This window comes from Rhamphochromis sp. 'chilingali' (assembly GCF_963969265.1).
Source record: "Rhamphochromis sp. 'chilingali' genome assembly, chromosome: 3".
In the NCBI taxonomy this organism is placed as follows: domain Eukaryota; kingdom Metazoa; phylum Chordata; class Actinopteri; order Cichliformes; family Cichlidae; genus Rhamphochromis; species Rhamphochromis sp. 'chilingali'.
The window spans coordinates 6108429-6133114 of record NC_137931.1 but is presented as its reverse complement, the minus strand read 5'-3'; the positions used below and the strand labels follow the sequence as shown (position 1 = coordinate 6133114).

Genomic DNA, 24686 nt, shown 5'->3' with positions numbered 1-24686 from the left:
ATGAATTCCACGAGCTTGTCTATGAAATAAAGTTTAAAAATGGAACAAAAAAAGAAAACAATGTTAATGGAAGCGCGAGCTTACCTCTCACCTTTGGGTCATCACAGGATTCACGGTGAGGGGAGTTATGCGGGCTCAGAGACAGATGCAGGACTCGCTGCAGACCCGCCGTCCACAGCTGTGCACTCTGCTGCAGCCCTGTGATGGCAGGGCGAGGCAGGCTCAGACCACTAGGGGCGCTGTGTGATAAACTGAGTGGTTTCTACGTTTAATACCACAATAAGTGTGATTTGACAGGCGTCTTTATGCATGACGGAAAACAAAAAGAGAAAGAAAACAAGAAGTTATGTTGCTTTTTTGTTTTTTATAAAAGTCAGTCTCAGGCCCGTATTGAGTCATTATGACTTCCCAGAGCCGATAGCCAGTGTGAGTCTGTGACACTGTATTGCAGAACATTTTCTCCAGTAAGACAAACCTCGCTTTTTAAAGAAACTTTAAAAACTTTACAAAAAAAGTGGATCCACTTAGTCAGGAAGGTTGTGCTAAAATTAGTCTTGGCTATGGATTGTCCAAGGGTTGCCTTCTCTTTCTTGATAGAAGGCATGTGCCACTTATTACTGGCACATGGATGAGCTCATTGAGAAAAAGAAAAATACAATCAAGAAACCACTGAGCAAAGCTTGGCTGCCACCTAGCGGGAGAACATTACGCAATCCCACTGCAAAACATTAACCTAATCATGTACTCTATGTAAACAATGACTGTATCTAAAGCACTGCAGTTTGCATTTCAGATAAGTTATGAATATTTCCAAAAGCCTCAAACACGTTTTTCAATTAAAATAATCAATTACGACCTCTGTGTATTTTATTTTTATTTAATTTTATATATATATGTATGTACATGCACACACGTAGATATACATATATACTATACATATTCAGTAATGTGCATACACTTTATATTTGTACATATATTTATTGTTATAATCCTCAGATTTACCCATTCTTATATTTTGTTTGTTCTTACGTTATTGTATTGTATTTTGCACGCCTCTGTTGCTTGTGAAGCTTGTACACAAGAATTTCACTCACATGTGCTGTACCAGTGTACCTGCACATGTGATGTGACAATAAAAGTGATTTGATTTGATTTGAAAACATAAACACATAAAAACTCAGTCAGAAATAGAACAAGTTCAACATATAATACAGTTAATGTAAGATTAAAAAAATGAGACAATTTACCTTGCAATCTGTATTCAGGTGTTTCTTCTATATACACTATAAATATAAAAATGCAATTTTCAACCATAGTTTGGCTTTAAATCTAGAATTATTTCTTTCTTACCTATTTCTACTTGCAAGATGTGAATGCTTTTGGACTTGTAATGGTAGATGTTCAACATAAAAAAGCATGTGAGCATATGACATAACTAAATGAATGAATGAATGTTGGGAAACATGACAGAACAAAAAACTAAACAACGACAAATCAGCTACAAATCTAATAGGGCAACAAGTGTATTGTTTTTCTGCCTCTTCTTCTTCTCATTCTTTATGATCTGCATATAATACTAATCATCATCATCATATTATAGCACTTTTTTCCTGAAATTACAACGTAATAAATAAAGCCTGAACCATAAAATAATTGCCAGAAAATTATTTATTTATTTATGGTATTTTTAAAAAAAAAAAACTGGACTGTTCCTTGAACCTTCTGACTAATAAAAAAAATGAATTAAATATTACTTTGCATTTATGAGTTATAATCTGCATCTGGCATTGTTGTGCAATTTATTTAGGCTTTCATGAAGAAGAAAAAAATCACAGGTCTCAAAAACTCCTGTATGAACTATGATGCATTTGGCTTCATGTGGTTAATTCTAACAATATGCAGTGACTGAGAAAGCATTAAGTTTAATTTCTTTTGTAAAATTACCAAATCATGCCATTTCTAAAGTCTTCACTCAAAGCTCTACTTCAATCTTGTTATTTAGAAAATAAAGGGGAATTGATTCATCGTTCAGTCCTATCTAATCGCAGTTTTTAGTATATCCAACTGAGTAAACCTGTTTGCTTTTTTAGCTGTGATAACGTGTTGATGAACTGTTGCTCTGATTGTTTCTATTTTCTCAGCCATGACGCAATAAACTCCCGCGCTTTAGTAATTCACCGGTAGCTAATAGAAACAACGCATTCACGTTCCCTGTGTCGATTTCAACCAATAGACACAGAGAGTGCGTGCCAGCCAATGGCGAGCGCATGCCTAAGGTCTTCGATCCAATGACCCCTGAGTAAGGTCGATAAAGCTAGCCAATAAGACGCTAGCAGTATTGTGTGACCGAGGCAGGGTCTGCCGGGTTCATTTCGCCGCTCCTCCACCCGGCTGCTCTTTTTGGATCTCACTGCAATGGCGGAACAGCAGCAGTTCTACCTCTTGCTGGGTAACTTGATGAGCCCTGACAACAACGTCAGGAAACAGGCAGAGGTAAGACAAGGAAAAAAACAGTTTTTAGTGGCTGACAAGTTCGGCGAATGCTGGAAGTCGTGTGGCCAAGTTAGCAGAAGCTAACCACTTAGCTGTCCATCCTGGCCGCGCGCAGCCTCTCACGTCAAGCTCGGTAGCCCACGTGCGCTGTGAAGCCGAGTACTAGTCAGCTAACGCTAACTACCACCATGTTGCGTAGTTATACGTGGACATAATTTCGATGTCACAGATACCAGCGCTGTCATGACACCATGTAGCCGTACGTGTCTCGGCAAAGCTCGGGCTGTTCGGTAAAAAGTGAACGGACCCGTTTGTCGGAACCAGCCTCCAAACCTCCAGCTGACAGTGGCGCCTGTAGAGTACAGGAAGTAGCAGCAAGCTAATGAGCTACCCACAGTGCTGCTAGGTTTGTTAGCTAGCACGCTAGGGTTCAGCACATTGGCTTGCTAAAATATTAAAGCGGAATATTGAGACTGAACGTGGCACATATGCTGAGTTACTGCTGCGGTGATAAACAAACCATCAAAGGGATAGGCTGTAGATGGTGAGGTAGTTCATTCAAAGGGGCGATTACTTATGCAATGGCCTCCGGTCGTGTTAACTAAAAGTCAAGTCTTAACCAGACAGTTTTAAACTAGCAGCCGTGTTTCCCTTCGTGAAGTTGATCATCTCAGTTTCAGACACGTCAGTAGCTAGGCTCGTCTCCTCGGATTAGTTTCTCTCAGAGGATTTGTTTAGGCTGTGTCTAGCTCGTCTATTCACTCTCCCCCCCTCACAACCACCATTATTAGCCTCTTGTCGCCGCAGAGCATTGTTACCAGCGTCCCCCTCCCTCTCCGGCACCCCGACTTTTGGATGAGGTGGTTGAATCTTATCACACACCGCCTCTCTCTACCAGTCAGCGTTTTTCTTTGATAAACTCAGACTGTCTGCCGGGATGCTAAGCTCACTGGAATTCATCCTTTATAGGAACTCCTCCCGTTCTCTTTTACTCGCATAATAGGAATTGATCCACCTGTATGGGACCTAAACTCACATTTTAACAGTTGAAAGATACAGTTAGTCACCCTTTATTTTATTTTAATTTTTTTGTAGTTAATCCCATCACTAGTTCATCCAAGTGGTGGTATTGTGAGAAGCCATGAAGTGCATTTGAATTTGTGTGGCAACCAAACTCATTTAGGCTTTAGGTGGACAAATGGATTAGTGCAGTAGTTCAAGTCAGGTTATAAGAGGAGTGGACTTTGCAGATTGATTTGCAGGTAATTCAAGGGTTGCTCAACCTGAGCGCTTGGTCATTCTGATTCTAATTGTTTGGGATTTGATTTTAGCCCAGCCGTTGGCACATCTGTGCTCCTCCCTGTCTCATTTTGTCAGTTTGGGAATCATTGAAGGTGGCTCTCCCGTGCAGTTGTGTTAAGAGTTTGTATTCGATCCTTCCACATGATGGGGATGCTGAAACTACATGCACATAGTGACTTTTACCAGAGCGCACACCAGAGGTTTCACTGTATCCCTGTGGAGTCTCATTTAACTTGGGTAAACCAGCATAACAGTGGTAAAATAAATGGGTGGCTCTTGTGTATGAGCCCATTAGGGCTCATGTTCAGTTTATAGCCATATTCGGTACACTTGCACAAATGTCACACTTTTACTGCTCATTAAAATACTGATTGTCTTTATAGCAAACATCAGTGATGTACAGGGTTTTTCCTGGCTCAGAACTGGACATTTGGGGTGCGATTATGCAAAGAAACACAATGTGAGTTGAGGCAGAGTGTTACCTTACCTGACAGATGTCTATGTATTTTCCTGTGGGGTTTTTTTTTTTTTTTTTTTTTTTGCCATTTTTATAAGGAAAATATATTCATGCTTCTGTAGCTTAACCCTCAGTAAAAATGGGAAAAGTGAATATTCAGTCCTGCCTTTATATTTCAGGTAATCCCTGATATGACCTCACTGGACAGTCCTTATTATTTTGACCACAGCATCTGTTTAAGCTTGAGTGTTTTGTTTTGGGGTTTTTTTTTTTTTGGTTTTCTTTGTAACTGCAGTAAAGGGAACATGATGCTGTATTAGCAGTAGAAATTCATGTTGTGCATGGCCTGTCTGATCCTAACCGCGGTGCTTTCATTTTCTTTTCAGGAGACCTACGACAATATTCCAGGCCAGAATAAGATCACATTCTTGCTACAAGCTGTCAGAGATGCGTCTGCTGCAGAGGAGGTTTGTACACGGATTGTGAACATATCTGTGGCATGACATGGTGAATTTTTTCAGCCTGAAGCAGGGGAACTTCAAAAACTTGGCCACTTAAGAGCCCATCTGAGACATTTATGATCTGTTGTATTGTGCTCAATGAAGTCTTGACACACCCAAAAACGGACCATTTAGGCCAAAGGTCAGACAAAGTTGACGTAATTCTTTCACCTTTAAAATCTTAAGTTGTCAACAAATGTTGTGTATGAAATTTGTTTTTCACTCGTTCACATCTCCGTGGGTTTTTCGGGTGCTGTGTCACAGTTAATATGAGACATTACATGCTAAATAAATGGATTATGTGCATTTTTGCCCTATATGAATAATGTACTGAGTGGGTTTTAATACACACAATAACTTGGAAAAACATCATCCAAAGTAATCAGGGATGCGCTCCAGCCTCTGTCAGAATCTAATAAAAGGATGGTGAAATATTAAATCCAAATATTCTTATATATGTCTATCTGTCGTAATTATTACCCATTCAGATGGCAGTACACATGGGAAAGAGTGATGCAATGCGTGACACTGAAGCCTGCAATACCTTTTATCTCTAAAAGATGCAACATTGCTGGCATTTCAAGTATGTAGTCCGGCTATCACATGTGAGGCCTCGGCGCTGCCTGACTACGGCTTGTTGTGAGTCAGTTCTGGCATTCAGGCAGTCATGTTTACTCTGAATCCACCAGCTGCTTGGGTCCTCATGCTTCCTCTGCTTTACTTTACCTCAAGGCTGATATTTTTAGAGGCTTGAAATGGGAGCAGGCAGAGAGGTGCTTGGCCCAGGGAGAGTGACTCTGCCATTCTAAGACACTCGGTCTGGTTTTGTTTTGTTTTTTTTGTTTTTTTTATTCCCCTTAATGACCACTCTAAAGGTTTTGGTTTACCAAACGGGTAACATGTCTTTGCAGAAGGAAACGATTTGTTTCACAACACTTGTTAAATAGAGAGCATAAACTATAAAACTAGCTGGTCCAGTGAGCCAACTGCCCAACTAAACTGAAAAAGGAACACTTGTGTATGGGTGTCTGACATGACTGTTTAGGTATGACGTCATGTTGAAAGCAGCATTGTATTTAATAATTTTTTTTTTGCCCCCACAGGTCAAACAGATGGCAGCAGTGCTGCTGCGGCGGCTGCTGTCTTCCTCTTTTGAGGAGATCTACCCAGGCCTGACCGTGGAGATGCAGACAGCCATCAAAACAGAGCTGCTGACGGGCATCCAACAAGAGACTTCCCCAACCATCCGCAAGAAGATCTGCGACATTGCAGCCGAGCTGTCCCGGAACCTGATCGGTGATTTTTATATTTATTTATTTTTTCTCTCTCACTCTCTTCTGGTGGCTGTTGATTAAACGCTATGGATAAGCCATGACTCAGTATTTCCCATGTTATGCAGGAATAATGGGCAAACATTCTCATGGGTCATTAATGAAATTCTCAGATGTTGATCAAATAACATTCAAAGTGGAAATTACTGAGGAATGTTTGGTGTTTTTGTTTAATGTAGATGACGATGGGAATAACCAGTGGCCAGAGGTGCTCAAGTTTCTGTTTGATTCTGTCAACGCTGAGAATGTCGGCCTCCGAGAAGCTGCCTTGCACATATTCTGGTGAGCTCATGTTGCATGATGAATTCAAACTCTTACTCAGGCGGATGCACTGATGGCTGACTGATGTCTTCCAATGATATCTTTCTAGGAACTTTCCAGGAATCTTTGGCAACCAGCAGCAGCATTATATGGAAGTTATCAAGCGCATGCTTGTTCAGTGCATGCAGGACCAGGCAAACCCACAGGTAAGGTTTTAGGATGGGGCATGGCCTGGTAGCTGAAACGTGATGTCATTTAACTTTGTGTGGATCTTTCTTTCATATCACACACCTCTCAGTTCCCTTTCTTAGCTGCTTTTATGTATTTAAATTAATCTCACAGATTCGTACCCTGGCGGCTCGGGCTGCAGCATCTTTTGTTCTGTCCAATGAAAGCAACACAGCTCTGCTGAAACACTTTGCTGATCTCCTGCCGGGAATCCTGCAGGTAAGCTATAACACATTGGTGTGTTTGTGATTTCAGATCGGATCACTTTGTACTGTAGATACGGAACCCGTCAGTACTTATGTTTTTGCACCGGTAATGGCTTCTGAGCACTAAGAGCATCAGTCATTTAAGATCTATTAATTAAAGTTTAATGTTGGATATCTGCAAATGGAGGCTGGAACTTCAAAGTAAATGGTCTACTGCTTACTCGGAGTGACATGATGTTTTCATACTGTTATGATCGATTCTGACGACAGTCTCTGCATTGAGAGGTTATTGAAGTCATGTGAAAGCAAATACACATGCAAGTGTTTGGTAGCGTTTGTTCCTGCAGGTTATAATAATGCAGCATCATTATGAAATATTGGGCATCTTGGATCCTGTAGCAAATCTTCTATTGCAGTAGCATATTTTGTGTTTGACTCATAAAGGTGGAAGAGGAAGTCAGGACAGAATGTGGCATTAACTTTGCCACACCTGTTGAATATATTTGCATTACAAACCTACCTGTTTGTTTGATTTACCCATCAGGCAGTGAATGAGTCATGCTACCAGGGAGATGACTCTGTGCTCAAGTCTCTGGTGGAAATTGCAGACACGGCACCCAAATACTTGAGACCCAACTTGGAGGAAACACTGCAGCTCTGTCTGAGGGTAAGCTGCAACCTCTAAATGGTGAATATCTCTTTACCACTGATCAAGACTCGAGGCATCGTTTCATGTGCAATTGTCCTGTCTCCTCAGCTGTGCGCTGATACCAACCTTACAAATATGCAACGGCAGCTGGCATTGGAAGTCATCGTCACGTTATCAGAGACGGCAGCGGCCATGCTAAGAAAACACACGGCCATTGTAGCACAGAGTGGTAAGAGTTTGATTCAGCGGCCTCTATAATGATGTGCCCAAATAAGATGAGTGGAGTAGTTTTGATAGAAGTCTGTTATGTTTATTAGTGCCTCAGATGCTGGCTATGATGGTGGATCTCGAGGATGATGATGAGTGGGCGATGGCAGATGAGCTGGAAGATGAAGACTTTGACAGGTACGTCCTATTTCCATCTTTGAGGGTCGGTACAGCATCTGCGTCCCCTACTTCTTAAAGTACTCTGAAGTTCAGTAGATGTGTGCATGTCCATAAGTTCCTGGATGTTTCTTGTGCTTCACCAGTAACGCTGTGGCTGGGGAGAGCGCGCTCGATCGAATTGCCTGTGGTCTGGGAGGGAAGATCATTCTTCCCATGATCAAACAGCATATCATGCAGATGCTGCAGAATCGTATGTAAAGCTGCACATTACTGCAGCACTGATTTAACTTTAATTAAGCTACCATTTTTTTTTCATACAGCAAAATTAACAGCTGCTTTGGTACTAAAGTGCTTAAATTTGTGTCAATTATGTGTTTCCTGCTAGCTGACTGGAAGTATCGCCATGCTGGGTTAATGGCGCTGTCGGCCATCGGTGAGGGTTGCCACCAGCAGATGGAGGCCATCCTCCAAGAGATCGTCAGCTTTGTCCTCCTGTTCTGCGCCGACCCTGTAAGGAAACGGCAGCCGTTGTACAAAAGTGCCACTCAGTTTACTTAACTGTCTTAATGGTTGGTTGATCAATGTTTAGTCGCATCATTTCCCATTTCTTAATCATTTACACTTTTTTTTTTTTTTTTTTTTTTTTTTTTTTTTCCTCCTTCCTAGCACCCAAGGGTGCGGTATGCCGCCTGCAATGCTATTGGACAAATGGCCACAGACTTTGCCCCCACCTTCCAAAAGAAATTCCATGATAAGGTATCTGAAGTGACTTAAACAGCTGTGCAAGCATTTTCATTTTCTTCATGGCTACAAAGACAGTTTGTTTATTCGTTTTAGGTGATCTCAGCCCTGCTGCAGACCATGGAGGACCAGAGTAACCCTCGGGTGCAGGCCCATGCCGCCGCCGCCCTCATAAACTTTACAGAGGACTGTCCTAAATCGCTGCTCATCCTTTATCTGGACAACTTGGTGCAGCACCTTCATGTCATCATGGTTGCCAAGCTGCAGGAGGTACAGTAAAGTGTTCGAGGAGACCGTGCATTCACAAAGTCGGTGTGTGTGTGTGGTCTGTTTCATACAAATCATTTCTTCAACCTTCAGCTGATCCAGAAGGGCACGAAGCTGGTGCTGGAGCAGGTGGTGACATCCATCGCCTCAGTGGCCGACACCGCAGAGGAGAAGTTTGTGCCATATTACGACATGTTCATGCCCTCGCTCAAACACATTGTAGAAAACGCCGTGCAGAAGGAGCTCCGGCTGCTGCGCGGCAAGACCATAGAGTGCATCAGTCTCATCGGCCTGGCTGTCGGCAAGGAGAAGGTATACTTTGACCATCAAAGCATACCATGTGCCAAGATCCTAATTCAAGGTTATTCCCTTTAAATTAAGCTTTAACCCTCATATTCGCACATCTTTCTCTCTGCCCTTCTAGTTCATGCCAGATGCATCGGCTGTAATGCAGCTGCTCCTCAAGACCCAGACTGACTTCAACGATCTGGAGGATGATGATCCCCAGGTAGGACGACTTGAACAAAACTTAAAACTATCTAGTTCAAGGTGGTGGTCACACACAGTCAGCTGCTATGGTTTGTTCTCGGTTTAGATCTCCTACATGATCTCAGCCTGGGCGAGAATGTGCAAGATTCTGGGGAAGGAGTTCCAGCAGTATCTGCCGGTGGTGATGGGCCCCCTGATGAAGACTGCCTCCATCAAGCCTGAGGTGGCCCTGCTTGACAGTAAGTAACAGACAGCTGCCGCCTGTGCCTCCTGCACTGACTTCTGATGCGTGTCCAGTTTGTTCTATAAGCCTGAAATGAAAGTCTGCAGGCATTCAAATGATCAGTTACCAAAGCATGCTTTAAACCTGATCAATCCAGTGGTGAATAAAGGCTGCAGCCATGTACCTTTACCCATATTGCAACGAATCAGTGTCCGTAGATTAATAGTCACAAATCTCTGAAGAATATCTGCTCACTGTCACGTGTTCATATTTAATATTGCAGTAATGTGCTGCCTGCTGGGACTTCTATATGTGATTCTTGTATGTGTAATGTAAAGGATTCACTTAAAACTCTTTCACTTTTCTCCTTTTAAAGCCCAGGACATGGAGAACATATCAGAGGATGATGGCTGGGAGTTTGTCAACCTGGGAGACCAGCAGAGTTTTGGAATCAAGACAGCTGGCCTGGAGGAGAAGGCTACTGCCTGTCAGATGCTGGTGAGAAGAAAATGAGACTCGACTGTCCTGAGAAGCTGTGGATGTGGTCATCACTCACTCTTCCTCTTCTTTCTTTTTCTCAGGTGTGTTATGCCAAAGAGCTGAAGGAAGGTTTTGTTGAGTACACAGAGCAGGTGGTGAAACTCATGGTTCCTCTGCTCAAGTTCTACTTTCATGATGATATCCTCTTGTTATGACATTTTAAACTTCAGTATAATTGAATGGTCTGATTCTTATATAGCAATTTCCTATTCTTCCAGGGCACTCAGTGCTGCATGATTTTGGGGGGGCAGGGGCATTCAACCTTTAAAATAGTTTAGCTGGATTCAAACATTCAGGAGGAGGCAGCACGATCAGATTCCATGTTTAGATGTTAAAGACTTCAGCATGAACGTCTCTGATGGTTCCACTGTTCAGATTAAGTGAAAATACAGGTGACGTTGGCCTTAACTGTCTCACGTGTGCGGGTGGCAGCAGCTGAGTCCATGCCCCTGCTGCTTGAGTGTGCCCGGGTTCGAGGACCAGAATACCTCACCCAGATGTGGCACTTCATGTGCGACGCCCTCATCAAGGCCATCGGCACAGAGCCAGACTCGGATGTCCTGTCAGAAATCATGCATTCGTTTGCCAAGGTAGCTACATTTTGGGCTTTTTTTTTTTTTTTTTTTTTCCCTTCTCTCCCCGTGAGCCATGTTATTTTGTGCACTGACAAAAGTGTGTTTGTTAAAGTGCATAGAGCTGATGGGAGACGGCTGTCTGAACAGCGAGCATTTTGAGGAGCTAGGGGGCATCCTGAAGGGGAAGCTGGAGGAGCACTTTAAGAACCAGGAGCTCAGGCAGGGTGAGACTTCAGAAACACAAATATTTTACCCATGACAAATGATACATCACAAATACCATGAGGGCATGATTATTTTAAATGCTGGTACAAAATCCTAACACATACTTGTGTTATCCAGCTAAGAGACAGGATGAAGATTATGATGAGCAGGTAGAGGAAACACTACAAGATGAGGTAAATATTTTTGCTTTGTGTGTTAACCTTCAAAAATGATGATGATGATGATGCAAGACACTCCAAGCCATCATGGTGTTTGTCTTCTCCCAGGATGAGAACGATGTGTACATTCTGACCAAAGTATCTGACATCCTGCACTCGGTGTTCAGCAGTTACAAAGAGAAGGTGCTGCCTTGGTTTGAGCAGCTGCTGCAGCTCATTGTCCAGCTAATAGTGAGTGATTGTTGAGCACTGTTTTTAGTATCATATGTACATGGAAACTGGAAATGAATACTACTAAACTGTCTCACTTGTCTTCAGTGTCCTAACAGGCCCTGGGCTGACAGACAGTGGGGTCTGTGCATCTTTGACGATGTGGTGGAGCACTGCAGCCCCTCCTCGTTCAAATACGCAGAATATTTCTTGCGGCCGATGATCCAGTCACTCTGCGACACGAGCCCCGAGGTCCGGCAGGCAGCTGCCTACGGCGTCGGCGTCATGGCTCAGTTCGGAGGCGAGAACTACCGCCCCTTCTGCACAGGTATGACCTGGTCTTTACTTTACCTGCTGGCAGTTCAGTTGTTTAGCGACACCTACATGATGTGCTCTGGTCTTTCTTCTTCGTCACAGAGGCCCTCCCCCTGCTGGTCAGAGTCATCCAGGCAGCTGACTCGCGCTCAAAGGAAAACGTCAACGCTACAGAGAACTGCGTCTCTGCTGTGGGAAAGCTCATGAGGTTCCGACCAGAGTGCGTCAACGTTAACGAGGTCCTTCCCCACTGGCTCAGCTGGCTACCGCTCAAAGAGGACAAAGAGGAGGCGGTCCACACTTTTGACTTCCTCTGTGACCTCATTGAGAGGTAGGGTACCGAGACTTCATTTTCCTGACTGTCTATGAACCACCTCCACCCTGCACACCTGACCTCTCAATCCTTTCTCCACAGCAACAACCCGATTGTCCTCGGACCAGAGAACGCAAATCTTCCTAAAATTTTCTTCATCATAGCCGACGGCGTCTCAAATGAATCTATCAAGAGCGAAGACGCGTGCAGCAAGCGGCTCGCTAACGTGATCCGTCAAGTGCAGGTAAGCCCAGAAATGTAGACACAGCCCTCAAATCTACTTTGGGTAATCTGCAAAGCATTTAAACATATTCTTGTCATATCTTCCAGACCTCAGCAGGATTGTGGACACAGTGCATATCGACACTCAATGAGACGCAGCAGAAAGCCATACAGGACCTTCTGAGTACTGCCTGAGCCTGAACCTCGCCTCCGTCACCTCCCTTCTCTTTAAAAATTAAAAATCAAGCCCATTAAGAAAAGTTGAACTCCTGAACCTCCTCCAAACACTCCCTCTTCTTCCTCCTGCTCTGATCTGTAGTGCATATGGATGCTGGCTTCACCCCAACCACAACCCCCTACCAACTACATTACTCCACCTACATTCAACTGACTTGGAGCAGGTTGGATATGAATGACGAAGGAGGACTCTGGCCATCTGCTTTAAAGACTTTTTACCTGTATTGACGGGAGTGGGATAAGAGTAAAAGGTTTTGTCTCATCACCGTTACACGTCTTCTACTCGGATGTTTTTATTTTTTTCCCAACCATTCCCAGACATGTGACCGGTCTCGTCGCGCCCAGACTCAATCACCAAGTCGCCCTACACAAACTCATTGGACAGTCGGGCTCAGGAGGAGCTACAGTGGGGGGGGGGGGGGACGTGGGGACAGGACAATTCTAGTGGACTGAGCAACTGAACGAGGTGGAAATGCACACTGGGCAATCACTGCCTGTCTCCTGTGAAATTATTATTTTATTTTTTTGTATTTTTATTTTTATTCTTTTCTCGTTTCACCCTAGCATTTCCTGGGGGGAAATGTCCTCTGACTACTGCAGCTCAGAGCTTTCAAAAGTAATGGCATGTTTAAGTGGCTAACCCTAGAAAATATTCATCGTTAGGAAATTTACGTCATTGTTGTCTGGGAGAGTTGATATCGACTTGAGCAGCTTTCCTCCATAGCCTTCCAGACAGCTGTTCACAGGAAGTGAAGCATTTGAACGGTTAAGGGCCCTTTTTAGGTAGCAGCATAACGACTCGGCGCTCTCTAAGAAGTTGGTCACAGCTGTAAAGCCTGTGGCGCGTTGGTGAAATATGAAGTGTAGAATGAAATGTATTTGTTTAAGTACTACCTTACTCTTAACTTTACAGTTCTGACCCTTTGCAGTCCTGCAGGTATGTGATGGAAATCCAGAAACTACCAAGAATAAAACTACATTTGAGAATTCTGAAAAAGTGGTCTTCATTTTCTGCTTGCAACTTCCAGTCATTCGGCATCTTGGACAACCAGGGGAAACTGTCATCACATGTCTACACGCGCATATTTTGAAGCTTTGTCTAAACTGGCTTTAATTTCGCAACACATAAGATGTTGATTCTGCCAGTGCCATCCTGATTAACATGTTCTGTAAGCTGAAATTCAGTTCAATTCTAACCCAAAGTAGTGTTTACAGCCAGGATTAAAGTGTTCAAACATGTGGCACAGCTGAAAGTAGTTTCTGTATAAAAAATCATCCATCCATCTTCATCCGCTTTATCCGAGGCCGGGTCGCGGGGGAAGCAGCCTAAGCAAAGAGGCCCAGACCTCCCTCTCCCCAGCCACCTCCTCCAGCTTATCCGGGGGAATACCAAGGCGTTCCCAGGCCAGCCGAGAGATATCATCTCTCCAGCGTGTCCTGGGTCTGCCCCGGGGCCTCCTCCCGGTGGGACATGCCTGGAACATCTCACCCAGGAGGCGCCCAGGGGGCATCCTTGTCAGATGCCCGAACCACCTCAGCTGGCTCCTTTCGATGTGGAGCAGCAGCTGCTCTACTCTGAGCCCCTCCTGGATGGCAGAACTAAAAATCAATTTTAAAATTTTCTCCCCATCTTGTCTCAGAGGTTTTGAAAGCTCCTCTTGAGGTTGTACTTCTGGGAAATTCAGGATACTTTGTCACAACTCAAATTCTTGCAGTGTGTTTACACTGTTACACTAAAATGGCAAGATATAACTGCTACGCTTAAAAAGAATTTTTTTTTTAAGTGTCTATTATATTACGCACTTATATTTATACATGTATATATTTTTAAAAATATATAAAGTTTTAAATTATGAATTATTGGGTAATTCTGGATCCTGGTAAAACATCCCAGCCACTGAAGACACGAGTCACAGGTTTGCCATGTAGTTTGTACAGAGCTTTATTGGGACATCTACACCAAAAGAAAAGTTTAAAGCTTTCAACCAAACTGAACAGTCATGGATGTTACCCTCTGAAGACAACTGGAAATGTTTCCCTCTTTTAATCAAAAAAAGATCAAAATAAACATAAGCATGTCGAAGAGCGCACGGTAAACACCAGGCTACTGGAAAGCTCAAACTAACATCCTGCAATAAAATCCAGTATCCACGCAGGTTATGTTGACTTCTTGATTAAACTGGGGCTGGTTAAACCTCATGGTCATTTTCAAGGCTGCGATTTAAGATGGTGGTAAATTTTATTGAACTGGGGGGGTCATTATTCCCCTTGATTCACAATTACCAACCTTCAAAATGATCGTTAAGTTTCAACAAAAACCGACGTGTTATCGCAGGGGTGGGATGTTGTATTAGTTTCAGCTAGGAGTACGTGGTTTAACTGGCAACTGAGTGTTGTTGCAAAGCAAACTGAAGCGTGGAAATGTTTTCTGTACAGCAGTTAATTCACTTTACATTCCACTGGGGACATTTGCAAATGCTGAAGTTGGCAGTTTAAATCCCCAGACCAGCTGGGAAAACCTGCTGAGGGACATTGAAGCGAGCGCCGCCTTCGCTGTAAAGCCGAGCACAGAAATCCTCTTACAAGGCCATGTGCAACTTTATTTGTCCAGACTGGCTTTAAAGAGAAAACTCATAATGTGAAACGTACTCATTCGACTTGTAGATCCGTCAGCTTCAGCTCAGATATGATCAGCAAGGTGATTTTAGTGTTCGGCGGTGAGCTACAGTTCTCAAGAATGCAGGTAGCCTGTCCTCGGATGTGGGTGGTTGTCTGAAGTGACTGAAAACGCCACGATCATCTGATTTGATTAAACACTGAAGATGAGAGCCGATTTACGCCACAGAGAAAATGAAGACCTTTGAGTTGGATCAACCCTACCGGACCACAAAGGGGTGTGTGTGTCAGTGTCACAGGAGATAACATAGTATTTACAGTGAAGATGTACAAGCTGTTAAGTGTGCTTGACAGGAAGGAGAGGGAAATTTCACATTGAAACACGGTGATTAAGTCAGAGTAATTTCCACAGGACAAACAACCAGAGGAGCCTCCAGTCTGCTTCTCCCTTTCATTCATTTTTCAGTGTCCATTTCTTTGTCTTTGTCTCCTCAGGAAGTCCTTCTCTACTTTCAGCCTTCGCCCCCCTCACTCCTCGCCTACTGAAGCATGTCCACGAAGGCGTCGAACTCGTCTATGTTTTTCTCATAGACGCGCAGCTTCTCCGGCAGCGAGTCCTGCGGAGGGAGAACGCAAACTCACGTGACTACTGAGATTCATTTCCGTGCTGTCAATTCTGTAGGCGCCGAAAGCTTCGCCGTCAACACAATTGCAAATAAGAAGGTATTTACCAGGTCGTCGGCCATCGATTGGGAACTGATGTGAAGTGAGAGACTGGCCAGTTGTGGAGGATTCTGAAACTCTCTGTAGAAGGTGCCCAGATCCATCGGCAGCAAGTCGTCTTTAGAGAAGGCCGGACGCTAGGTAGACGGGAAGAGAAACCACTTCAGCTTCATAATAAAACACCTGGAATCTTGTTTTGCTTTAAATTGGACTTTTTTTTTTTGTTTGAACCCAGCTGTGCACTGTTTTTTTTTCCCCTAATAAAAAAAATAACTACATACGAAATCAACCATGACGAAGTCGTCCTGCTGCCCTGACCCCTCTGAGCCCTGAGAATGAAGGCTGCCCTGCAGGGGAGACGGGCAGGGAGGAGAATCTGGAGGGTGAACCTGAACACAAACGCACACGCACAGCAGAAAAGGCGTCAGCCTTAAAGTGAACCTCAACTGTACTTGTTGTGCAAGACAAGACATTTGGGAGCATTATTTTTGTCCACCATAACACTGAAGTTACCATAGGATCATTCTCCTCTGAGTCCAGGCCTCGAGGAGCAAACGCCGCAAATGGCAGGTCCAGACTGGCTGCTGTTATCTACATAGATACACACAGAGCAGGGTTCAGTGTGGTGGGTGAGAAACTAAAATCGGTGTAAAAAGCAGCTTAAGATGACGTACCTGTGTGCTGGGTTTATTAACAAAGGCTCCGACCTTCCTTGTGAATGCATTGAGCGACTCCACAGGGTCCGAGGGAGAAACGCTCCTCCGCCCTTCTTCTTTGCGTCTTTCTCCGCTCTGCGACAAGCCGTCATCATCGCCACTGAGAGGAGAGAGAGGGACAAGACAGGAAGTTTAAATTTCAAAATGATTTAACGGAACTACGGACCAACACTGGAGTTCAGGGAATAAAAATAGGTTACAGTTTTCACTGGTTAATGCAAAGCCAGCGGACAATCACCTGCTGCTCGGTGTGTTGGGGGCATGCTCTACTGTCAGATGAACATCTGCTCCATGAGGAGGCATCAACAGAGCCCCGCCTTCCTTCCCAGCATGCAAGACCTAGAGAAGAAGCAATGGCAGGGTTATGAGAGGACATAAACAAGAATCTTGATGGACATTGTTTAGTTATTTAAGAAGCTAATTAGGAAATAAGAATGTTAATCAGTAAATAGAAGAAATCATAACTGCAGTCCTTCATTAGGCTTTCTGGAAAACAGAATATCAAACTATGAGAATAAACCACCATAACATCATTATTTATAACAGTCAGAAGTCTTTGCTTCACTGATCGCATCGTCCTCATCATAAGTGGGACGTTTTATGCATTCCTGCAATCACCTCAGAAATGGAGTTCCACAGGGTTTGATTCTTAGTCCACTGCCGTTTCTTTCTAATCATGTTTATTTCTAGTCAGTGTTTCAGTGTCAGTTTTCTTTTTATGTGGAACTAATTTTATGAACTTATTAACACTTTAATCATAGTTTTAAAATGTTGCGGTGATAGCCTTGCAGCAAGAAGGTCCTCTTACTATGACCTACAAATATGAAGTTGGAAGATTCTTGTTCAACAGCTGGCTCAAAAATTTAAAATAAAACACAGCTTTTTGTTTAGTGTAAAAAGTATGCCTGACCTCTTCCATCACAAACTACTGAGCTGAGAGCTTTGATGTCTTTCCACGGCTGCCTCGGATCTTAAACCTTTATTTTCTGACACTTCTTCAGATCATTGTAGCCGCTGGTGATTCTTGTTTAATTGAGTTCTGTTGTTTCTGTCTTCCTATTGTGTTCTTGTGAAGAGAAAAATAAACTCTGGGCATAAAACATAATTAACTGCTGATGGTGTGAATGGCGTTATCACCTGGTTTGGATTGGAAGCAGGGTGACAAAACTCTGCAGCTCCTGTTAAAGCTGTCGGCTGGTAGGATAACCTGGAGGCGTACAGCTGAACAGGAAGAGACACAGGAGGAACGATTAAGCATGGAGGAGTTCAGGTTTATCATATACTGTGTGACTTTTAAGGGACATGCTGAGCAATCACAATGATAGATTTACTGAGGTGGTGCCATGTGATGTGGATGATCAAACATGTCTAGTGATCAGCAGCAAACTGAAGCTGTGCACTGAACAAAGTAGTGGAAATTTAAACAGAAGATGGAAAGAACAGGATTAGATGAACACACGCCCAAAAGCAAATGTTAAGTCTGAGAAAACAGATCTGTTCAGTGCAGAATCAGGATGTGTCTCACAAAAACACAAAGAGTCACACTCCCTCCCAATGGTCAGTATAGACTCACAGTGTGAGTGACAAGTCCAGGAGCCAATGGGAGCTGCAGACTATCCAGCGGGAGGGGCTTGGGCAGTTTAGAGGGAGACGGGCTCAGCGTACACACACACTGAGCCAAAGCAGGCGCGCGCACACACACACACACACACACACACACACACACACACACACACACACACACACACACACACACACACAGATAGAACGCACAACAAGACAACAGGAAAAGAGAAAAAAAAAGACAAGGAGAGAAAAAGAGAAAGCGAAATGAAAAACAGGAGTGAAAATGGAGAGAAGAATCCACAGGTTAAAGAAAGAGATGACGACGAGGGGTGAGGGAGCGTACGCTAACCTGAGAGGGAGGGGAGGTGGAGAAGGAGGTGGCGCAGACCTCCTGTGAGTCCTGAACGCCTGCAAACTGCCCTCCGTCCTCTTCATCGGGAGCCCTGCACACACAGAGATATTTGTAGTTGAAGTTCTGAGCTGATGGCAGACATGTATACATTTGTTTCTTTTACTGAAAGATAACAGAAAGCCTGAGGTCAAATGACACAGAGTGATATTAGATTAAGACACTGTATGTTTTCCTTCTGATACACCGATTCGACTCTCATGGAGATAAAGGACAGGGAGATAAAGTGTGACCTCAGAATGATGGATTGCATCACCTTGAATCTGACTACTCAACTTCTGCACTTGGAGGTCATTTAAACTTCTCTGCAGTTGTGGGAGACAAAACCAGACTGAGTGGCGAAGCTACCTGTAGTTGCAGGGATGGCCCATGTTTGCCGGACGCTGGCTGCTGCAGGGAGGATCCACAAAGTGATCCACGATGATCCCCATGATGGGAGCCGACCTTTCGAATTGCCTGAAGAGGAGGACAGTTAAACTGCTCATAAGATGCGTTTCCCATTGGAATAAATATACAAGAACCTTCTCTGAAGAACAGCTGTTGTGGCTTTGATTTGTTGGTTACCTGTTAGACATGAATGCCAGATTGGTGCGGTAGGCGCACGAAAGCGTGATTGTACCGATAGGGGTGCCAACAACTCCAACGCGCACCGTTTGGAAACCTTAAAAACAAGCACAACATAAGCAAATGTAAACCAGCCCTATAGTGTGAAAGTACTTAATGCAATACAGTAGTGATGAAAGCTTACTTTTGAAAAAATGTTTACAGTACAAGCAAATCAAACTGCTGTGTCAAACTGGAGCAGAAAACATGGAGAGATGTGTGTTGTTCAGTGTTTCTGTATTGATTTAACAAATGTCAGTCATGGAGCCGAGTTGGTCCTGATTTAGACTTCTGTGGTACACCATTGCAGAGCCCACATCGCAACCTATGTGACTGGCTGATGTCGTTGCAGACTTTTATGCTTGTGCGGGTGCATTACGTGTTAATTACCACGAGTCCTTATGTTGACGCTGTGACTATTGTTCCTTATGTATCTCTGGAAGTGCACGTCAGTTTTCATCATAGATTTCCCAGTGAAGCATAAATTGGTGATGCTTCAGTTGGAAAACACTGCGACATATGGCACAACCACAAACACCTCTGAACAACAGAAAGTACAACATAACCTGGCGCACACCTCCCTAGAAATTTAACTACATGTCAGGTTGTCGGTCATCCAGGTCATAGTAATCTAAGGAGCTTGGAAAGAAAAGCGACTGGACTTGAAGTTTAGGTAGAGCTGGGCGATAGAACGATAACGATATGTATCGCGATATAACTTTTACTCGATAGAGAAATTAAGCTATCGCGATAGACCTCGCCGCTCTTGTCCTCTTTTAAAAAAAAGAAAAAAAAAAAGAAAAGGTCAGCCAATCCAAATTAAGTAGCGCAGAGCCGAACCAATCACAGCCGCAGCGTCACGTCGCGTGACTTGTTACGTACAGCACAAGTGCCAAGCCGCACGTGTGTTTGTTTGGGAAGCAGCCAGCGGGTAATGGAGGAAATGAGTGTGCCGACTAGAAAAATCAACCGAGCGTGACCGAAGAGAAAACAGATGATGGTTCCAACGCCGGAGAGATTGTCGAACGGAAGAGCCATAGAAGTTCCGTAGTGTGAAGGTATTTCGGCTATTTCAAGTCTGACAAAAAACAGAGTAGCGTGCACTGTAAATTGTGCCGAAAGCAAGACTGGAAATACAATAAACTGGTGCATGCGTCACACTGTGCGCCACGTTATTGTTTCGGTGAAATGAATTTCTACAATACTGTTACTGTTAATTCTACTCTCTGCAGTGTTTAAATGCTTACATATACACACAGTTACTGTCCCTCCACACATACGACTCGGTTCTGCTTCTATGCCCCAGCTTTGTTTACTTTTTCCCACCGAGGCTTCTAGACTTCTGATTGGCCAACATTTCTGCACGGTTAGGAATCTAGCGCCACCTGCTGCTTTGGCATGTTCATAGCAGCGTTTTCCTTCATTTCTGCCTTTATGTGTGGACGGGATTATTTTTTAAAACGAAAACGGAAAATCTCCGTTTTCAAAAATACCCGTGTACGTGTGGACGTAGCCTCAGTCTCTGACTGGAAGCGCTAATTCGTCATTCGGCTTTTGTCAGACTAAAGTAACTGTTAAAACTGTTTGAAAAGCTCAGCTATACAACAAGGAGAGATTGAGAATTTCCTTTTAGTTCTCAGTTTATTTGATATTGACAAAAGTTAGTCAATTTTGTCTGTTCTTCTGTAAAACAAACTAAGATTTATTTTTAGAATTAATATTTTGTTTCTAAGTGGAATTGACAATTTAGTCTGTTTCGTTTGTTCTATTTTGAAACTTAAACGCTTTAGCGGCTGCCTTTTGTGTAGTTTGCAATATTTGCCTTTATTTATCTGAAAAAGTCTCATGTTCCTTAAGTACATCTACCATGTTGAACTTATTATGGGAAATAAATATTTAAATCAAAACAAGCTGCTGATTATTTCACATTTTACTTGTGAGCAACGGCACATTTAAATCTTACAAATATAGTTATTTGGCTTATATCGTGATAGATATCGTTATCGCCTGAAATGAAAAAAACATATCGTGATATGAAAAAATCTCATATCGCCCAGCTCTAGTCCCAGGTATTGAAGCCCTAATGTTGTTGTCCCTTAAAAGGATCGCTGACCCACTATTGATCATGTGCCTCATCACATGAGTCTGAAAAAAGGGTCATTACATATCAGGTTGCAGTCTACAACTACTGTGAATGGCCTGTTTAGCACCATCAACTCCTCCGGGGCATTTACAGCTACTTTGTCAACGCAGTTTTGAATTTATCAGAGAAAGAACAGCAATCATTGTCTCAATATAAGGAATATTTAACAGTTGTAGGCTCTACAAAGCTTTTTCACAGAAGCTTAAATCAGGTCTTAAACTTACCTTCTCCTAATCCACTCAGCTGGACCTCCCCGAAGTAGATCCTAGACAGAAGAAGCAACACGCAGTTTAGAAGAATGGACTGAAAACAGCACAAAGATAAAAAGGAGTGAGATGATGCATTCTGGAAGTGAGGACAAATCACCTGTAGAGTATGACATAGTCGTGTCCCTGCTTTCTGGACAGTTTATAAGCAGGCGTGACTCTGGTGATGGCCAGCAGAGACTTCAAGAGGACAGACAGACGGTTATAGACTGCATATGACACCTTGATTTCCTTATCGCACCTGCAGCAGACAGAAAACACGGTGATGTGTTACAATACAGCAGCTTAAGGGGATTTTAAAAATATCTCTGCAAGGCAGCTCGTTTTCGTGTTTCCAGGTCTGCTTCTCGCCGACTACCTTTCTTTGATACCCCTCTCTAAATTTATCTTGTATGAATAAAGCAGTGTGGTGCTTGGGGAATGGAGACCATTACTGATCATTTTGACTGTACTTTCAAAAGCACAGGTGCACAGAGTAATACCAAAATTAAAACAGTGTTTTGTACAGTGCTGGTGGACCTGACAGGGTGCCGACAGGCTCACTTTACCACCTACAGAAACAAAATAGTTCAGACACAGTTTTCAAACGGAAACACTTCAGCAGTTAGGTCAAATTATCATTCGACTCTTCTAGTTTTAAAAGAAGTCTGATTTTAAAGAGGTTTAAGAGAAGCTAATGCCACTCGTCACTGACCCACTTTACTGATGTGTTTATGGGCTCAATCACTGACTTCACATCTCACTGAATACAGCAAGACACTCATTTATTTTAAATTACGGTTCTCATTAGAGAAAAAAAACAGCCATAGACCAGAGTACACTTACAGAGAACTCCCTTCTGATTTACAAGTTCCTACAATGAAATAAGCTTCAAGACACCAAGAAGGTGAGGGTCAAAATTCTCAGCTTGAGGCTTGAGGATAGGACCTCATTGTCCATTAAAGTGGGTGATGTCCAATTGTTTATATACAAATTATTTTACTCAAACTGCTGGTTATTACTGCATTTCTGAGCTTCTTCATGACTTGGATGCTCACAAAGCTCTACGTTTAGTACGGGTGTCTGACAGCTAAGTTTTGGCAGAGAAAATCAGTAACAGTACTGATTCAGATACTATAGTTAAAAGATTTGTGGTCCTGCTGGCTGATACTGTGCAAACATGGAGAAGCAAAATCAGCAACCCTGAACCACATGGCCTACAGAAGACTTTTACTAAAGCAAAAACAAAATTCACTCACTTTTCATTCATCTCCAGGCACCAAGTCTCTAACTCCATCGAGTCCCCCTGAAGGAAGACAAAGCAAAGAAAAACTAACGAACACAGTTACATTAAAGAGGCTGCATATTTAGTTAATGATGTGGTCTAGCTGGTGTTGCAAATGTGTAAAACAATGATAAATCCCAAAGCCCAGTTTTTACAAAACAAGAAAACAGGATGCAGGTTTTTTTTTTTTTTTTTTTTTTTACCTCTGATGTCTTCAGAGAGATCTCAACACACATGGAGCGCCCGATGCCTGGAAGCTGGCCAGCCAGTGCCTTTTTGGCTTCATGGGTAACCTCTGGGATGTCTTTGATGGCCAAATTAAACTAGAAGGAATATTAACCTGAATATCCATAATCCATGCCATGAAAAGATCCACAGTTAACTTGAAAGCCAAACAATCATGACAGAGAATGACTACGTTGTTTTACCCAGTCAGATCCAGTAGGCGATGATGACGAGCGAGTGCAGATCTTCTCTCCCAGCCTGGCTTGGACTATCACCTGGACAGTCTACAGATACAGAAACAGGCTGCTCAAACAATGAGCTGATTTTACAGAAACAATCCATAGAAAATTGCTGACAAGCCTGTCCAAAATATAACAGGCACTTTTATGAAAGAGACATATGTTGGAAAAGATTGTTTTAATTCCAGTGCTTTGAGCCACACTAATAAAAACCTGGCTTTCCATTGTTTATTTATTTATTCACTTCTGAAGCCTCAAATGTCCATTTAGAAACCTGCAATTACAGATGTATAGAAAAAGTTATGTTAGTGTCTCACCTTAAGTGCAAAGAACTTAATAAACTTGTCTAAGTCCTTTTGATCCTGGGGCTTCAGGTCACTCTCCATATTGTTACAACCCTGCAAGATAGATGATCAATGGAAACTTATTGAGGAAACAAGGGAAATTATTGTGTTATAACACAATAAAAATAATACAGCCCACAACAAATAAGGAGGATAGTTACAGTAAAAGTGTAAAAGCACAGTGAGGGCCCTAAACTGTGGGAGTGCAAAACCTTTACATGTAAAACAATGATAAACACAAAGAAAGTAAAAGATAAGACTGAAATTGCACAAGTAGTGCAAATTACATTAACAAATAAAATAATTAATAAGTAATATGTGCACTATAAATCTAAGAAACAGCTGCAAGAGGGTAAAATACAAAAATACACCTTCTTACAGCTTTTTAAAACAGATTTATGGTGTATACATTCAACCAAACAAGAGTGAGAAACAAAACGTAAACTATTCATGTACATACATGTGCATGCGCAATTACATGTGTTTAAGTAAAAGTGACTGAAAAACCTAAATACTGGGGAAAAGCTGAATTCAACCCCCATTATCTCCCCATTGTCCACGTGTTGGGGGGTTTTCACTTTCCCATTTCAGGACTACAGTTCCTAAGAAAATATTTCAATTACTTTAACAAAATAAGCATTTTTCACCACACTGGCAACAGTTTAGCGTTTTAACTGAAAAACGTGGACAATATAGTAATAAATAAAAGGAAAACTATCACCGTGGTCTTAGCCCTCCAAACAACAGTGGACTACAAAAAAATAATAATAAAAGCAGGCTAGCAGGTTAGGCCTCCACGTTGAAATTGTCCAAATTATAGTTAGAGGTCATGTTAGAAAACAAAAAAAGCCTGACAGCCTTATTACTCTTTACACAACAACCGATGGTAAATTCAAATTCTACAGTACCGTCTTTTTTTGGACAACTACGAAAGGTTTAAGGTTCGCAAAGCCGAATCTGTGAAGCATGAGGATACTGACCCACGGAGCAGCTGCCGTTAGCCTGCAGCTAACACTAGCTGCCCAGCTCAATAACGTACTTTAACTTGATCGCGAAACAACAGTACTTACATTAGCTGTGACCTTAACAACGGAGCTTCAATAAAATGCAAGCCAGTTTAATGCAAGCGAGACCCAGAGCTGTGTCACACAGACATTTTATACGCCCATTTGAGATGTACACAACGTCAGCAGCTGCTGTGCCACTTTTCTGTTTATCTTCTCCATGTCGACGTGTTTGTGTA

The 24686-nt window shown here is 42.8% G+C and overlaps 3 protein-coding genes across 14 annotated transcripts in view; 1 reads left to right on the top strand and 2 right to left on the bottom strand.

Annotated features, from left to right (window-relative positions):
* Positions 1 to 203, bottom strand: part of LOC308394034 (semaphorin-5B-like) — a 45222-nt gene extending 45019 nt beyond the window's left edge. For 3 of the 11 annotated variants that reach the window (XM_080878140.1, XM_080878148.1, XM_080878149.1), the window contains exon 1: positions 85 to 203. The gene's annotated coding sequence lies outside the window, so the exon portion shown is untranslated. The remainder of the gene's footprint in view (positions 1 to 84) is intronic. The other 8 variants (XM_080878143.1, XM_080878146.1, XM_080878141.1 and 5 more) reach the window with 5 other exon arrangements.
* A 2130-nt stretch (positions 204 to 2333) lies between these two features.
* kpnb3 (karyopherin (importin) beta 3) lies at positions 2334 to 13326 on the top strand. Its single transcript, XM_080876905.1, has 26 exons — positions 2334 to 2493; positions 4639 to 4719; positions 5856 to 6048; positions 6263 to 6365; positions 6454 to 6550; positions 6687 to 6791; positions 7323 to 7445; positions 7536 to 7656; positions 7745 to 7832; positions 7958 to 8064; positions 8200 to 8324; positions 8481 to 8570; positions 8652 to 8825; positions 8916 to 9134; positions 9247 to 9330; positions 9418 to 9550; positions 9911 to 10032; positions 10116 to 10212; positions 10492 to 10664; positions 10762 to 10873; positions 10992 to 11047; positions 11141 to 11263; positions 11351 to 11570; positions 11660 to 11888; positions 11973 to 12114; positions 12201 to 13326. Exons 1-26 carry the CDS (start codon positions 2416 to 2418, stop codon positions 12285 to 12287), a joined length of 3282 nt encoding a protein of 1093 aa, XP_080733031.1. The 5' UTR covers positions 2334 to 2415; the 3' UTR covers positions 12288 to 13326.
* Positions 13327 to 14255: 929 nt separating this feature from the next.
* atg13 (ATG13 autophagy related 13 homolog) lies at positions 14256 to 24665 on the bottom strand. Of its 2 annotated transcripts, XM_080877952.1 has the most exons (18): positions 24514 to 24665; positions 23417 to 23497; positions 23064 to 23144; positions 22839 to 22958; positions 22610 to 22656; positions 21472 to 21612; positions 21330 to 21370; positions 18924 to 19020; positions 18708 to 18815; positions 18300 to 18393; positions 17958 to 18056; positions 17522 to 17605; positions 16623 to 16723; positions 16343 to 16484; positions 16182 to 16259; positions 15950 to 16057; positions 15677 to 15805; positions 14256 to 15562 (listed from the first exon to the last, which is right to left on the bottom strand). In XM_080877952.1, the coding sequence occupies exons 2-18, from the start codon at positions 23483 to 23485 to the stop codon at positions 15485 to 15487; spliced, it is 1617 nt and encodes a 538-aa protein (XP_080734078.1). In that variant the 5' UTR covers positions 23486 to 23497; positions 24514 to 24665; the 3' UTR covers positions 14256 to 15484. The 2 variants fall into 2 exon arrangements, with proteins under 2 accessions (XP_080734078.1, XP_080734079.1); XM_080877953.1 differs by lacking the exon at positions 17958 to 18056 and having other exon boundaries at positions 24514 to 24664.
* Positions 24666 to 24686: the final 21 nt, after the last annotated feature.

Bases quoted from the DNA above. Each gene is read 5' to 3' on its own strand.
- kpnb3 (XM_080876905.1), top strand. From the start codon at position 2,416: ATGGCGGAACAGCAGCAGTTCTACCTCTTGCTGGGTAACTTGATGAGC. The intron at 10,213-10,491 runs ATATCCTCTTGT...TAACTGTCTCAC, and splicing joins CAAGTTCTACTTTCATGATG to GTGTGCGGGTGGCAGCAGCT. The intron at 11,889-11,972 runs GTAGGGTACCGA...CTTTCTCCACAG, and splicing joins CTCTGTGACCTCATTGAGAG to CAACAACCCGATTGTCCTCG.
- atg13 (XM_080877952.1), bottom strand. From the start codon at position 23,485: ATGGAGAGTGACCTGAAGCCCCAGGATCAAAAGGACTTAGACAAGTTT. The intron at 22,959-23,063 runs GTAAAACAACGT...TATTCCTTCTAG, and splicing joins CGCCTACTGGATCTGACTGG to TTTAATTTGGCCATCAAAGA. The intron at 16,485-16,622 runs GTGATTGTCCGC...CTCTCCTCTCAG, and splicing joins CCCAACACACCGAGCAGCAG to TGGCGATGATGACGGCTTGT.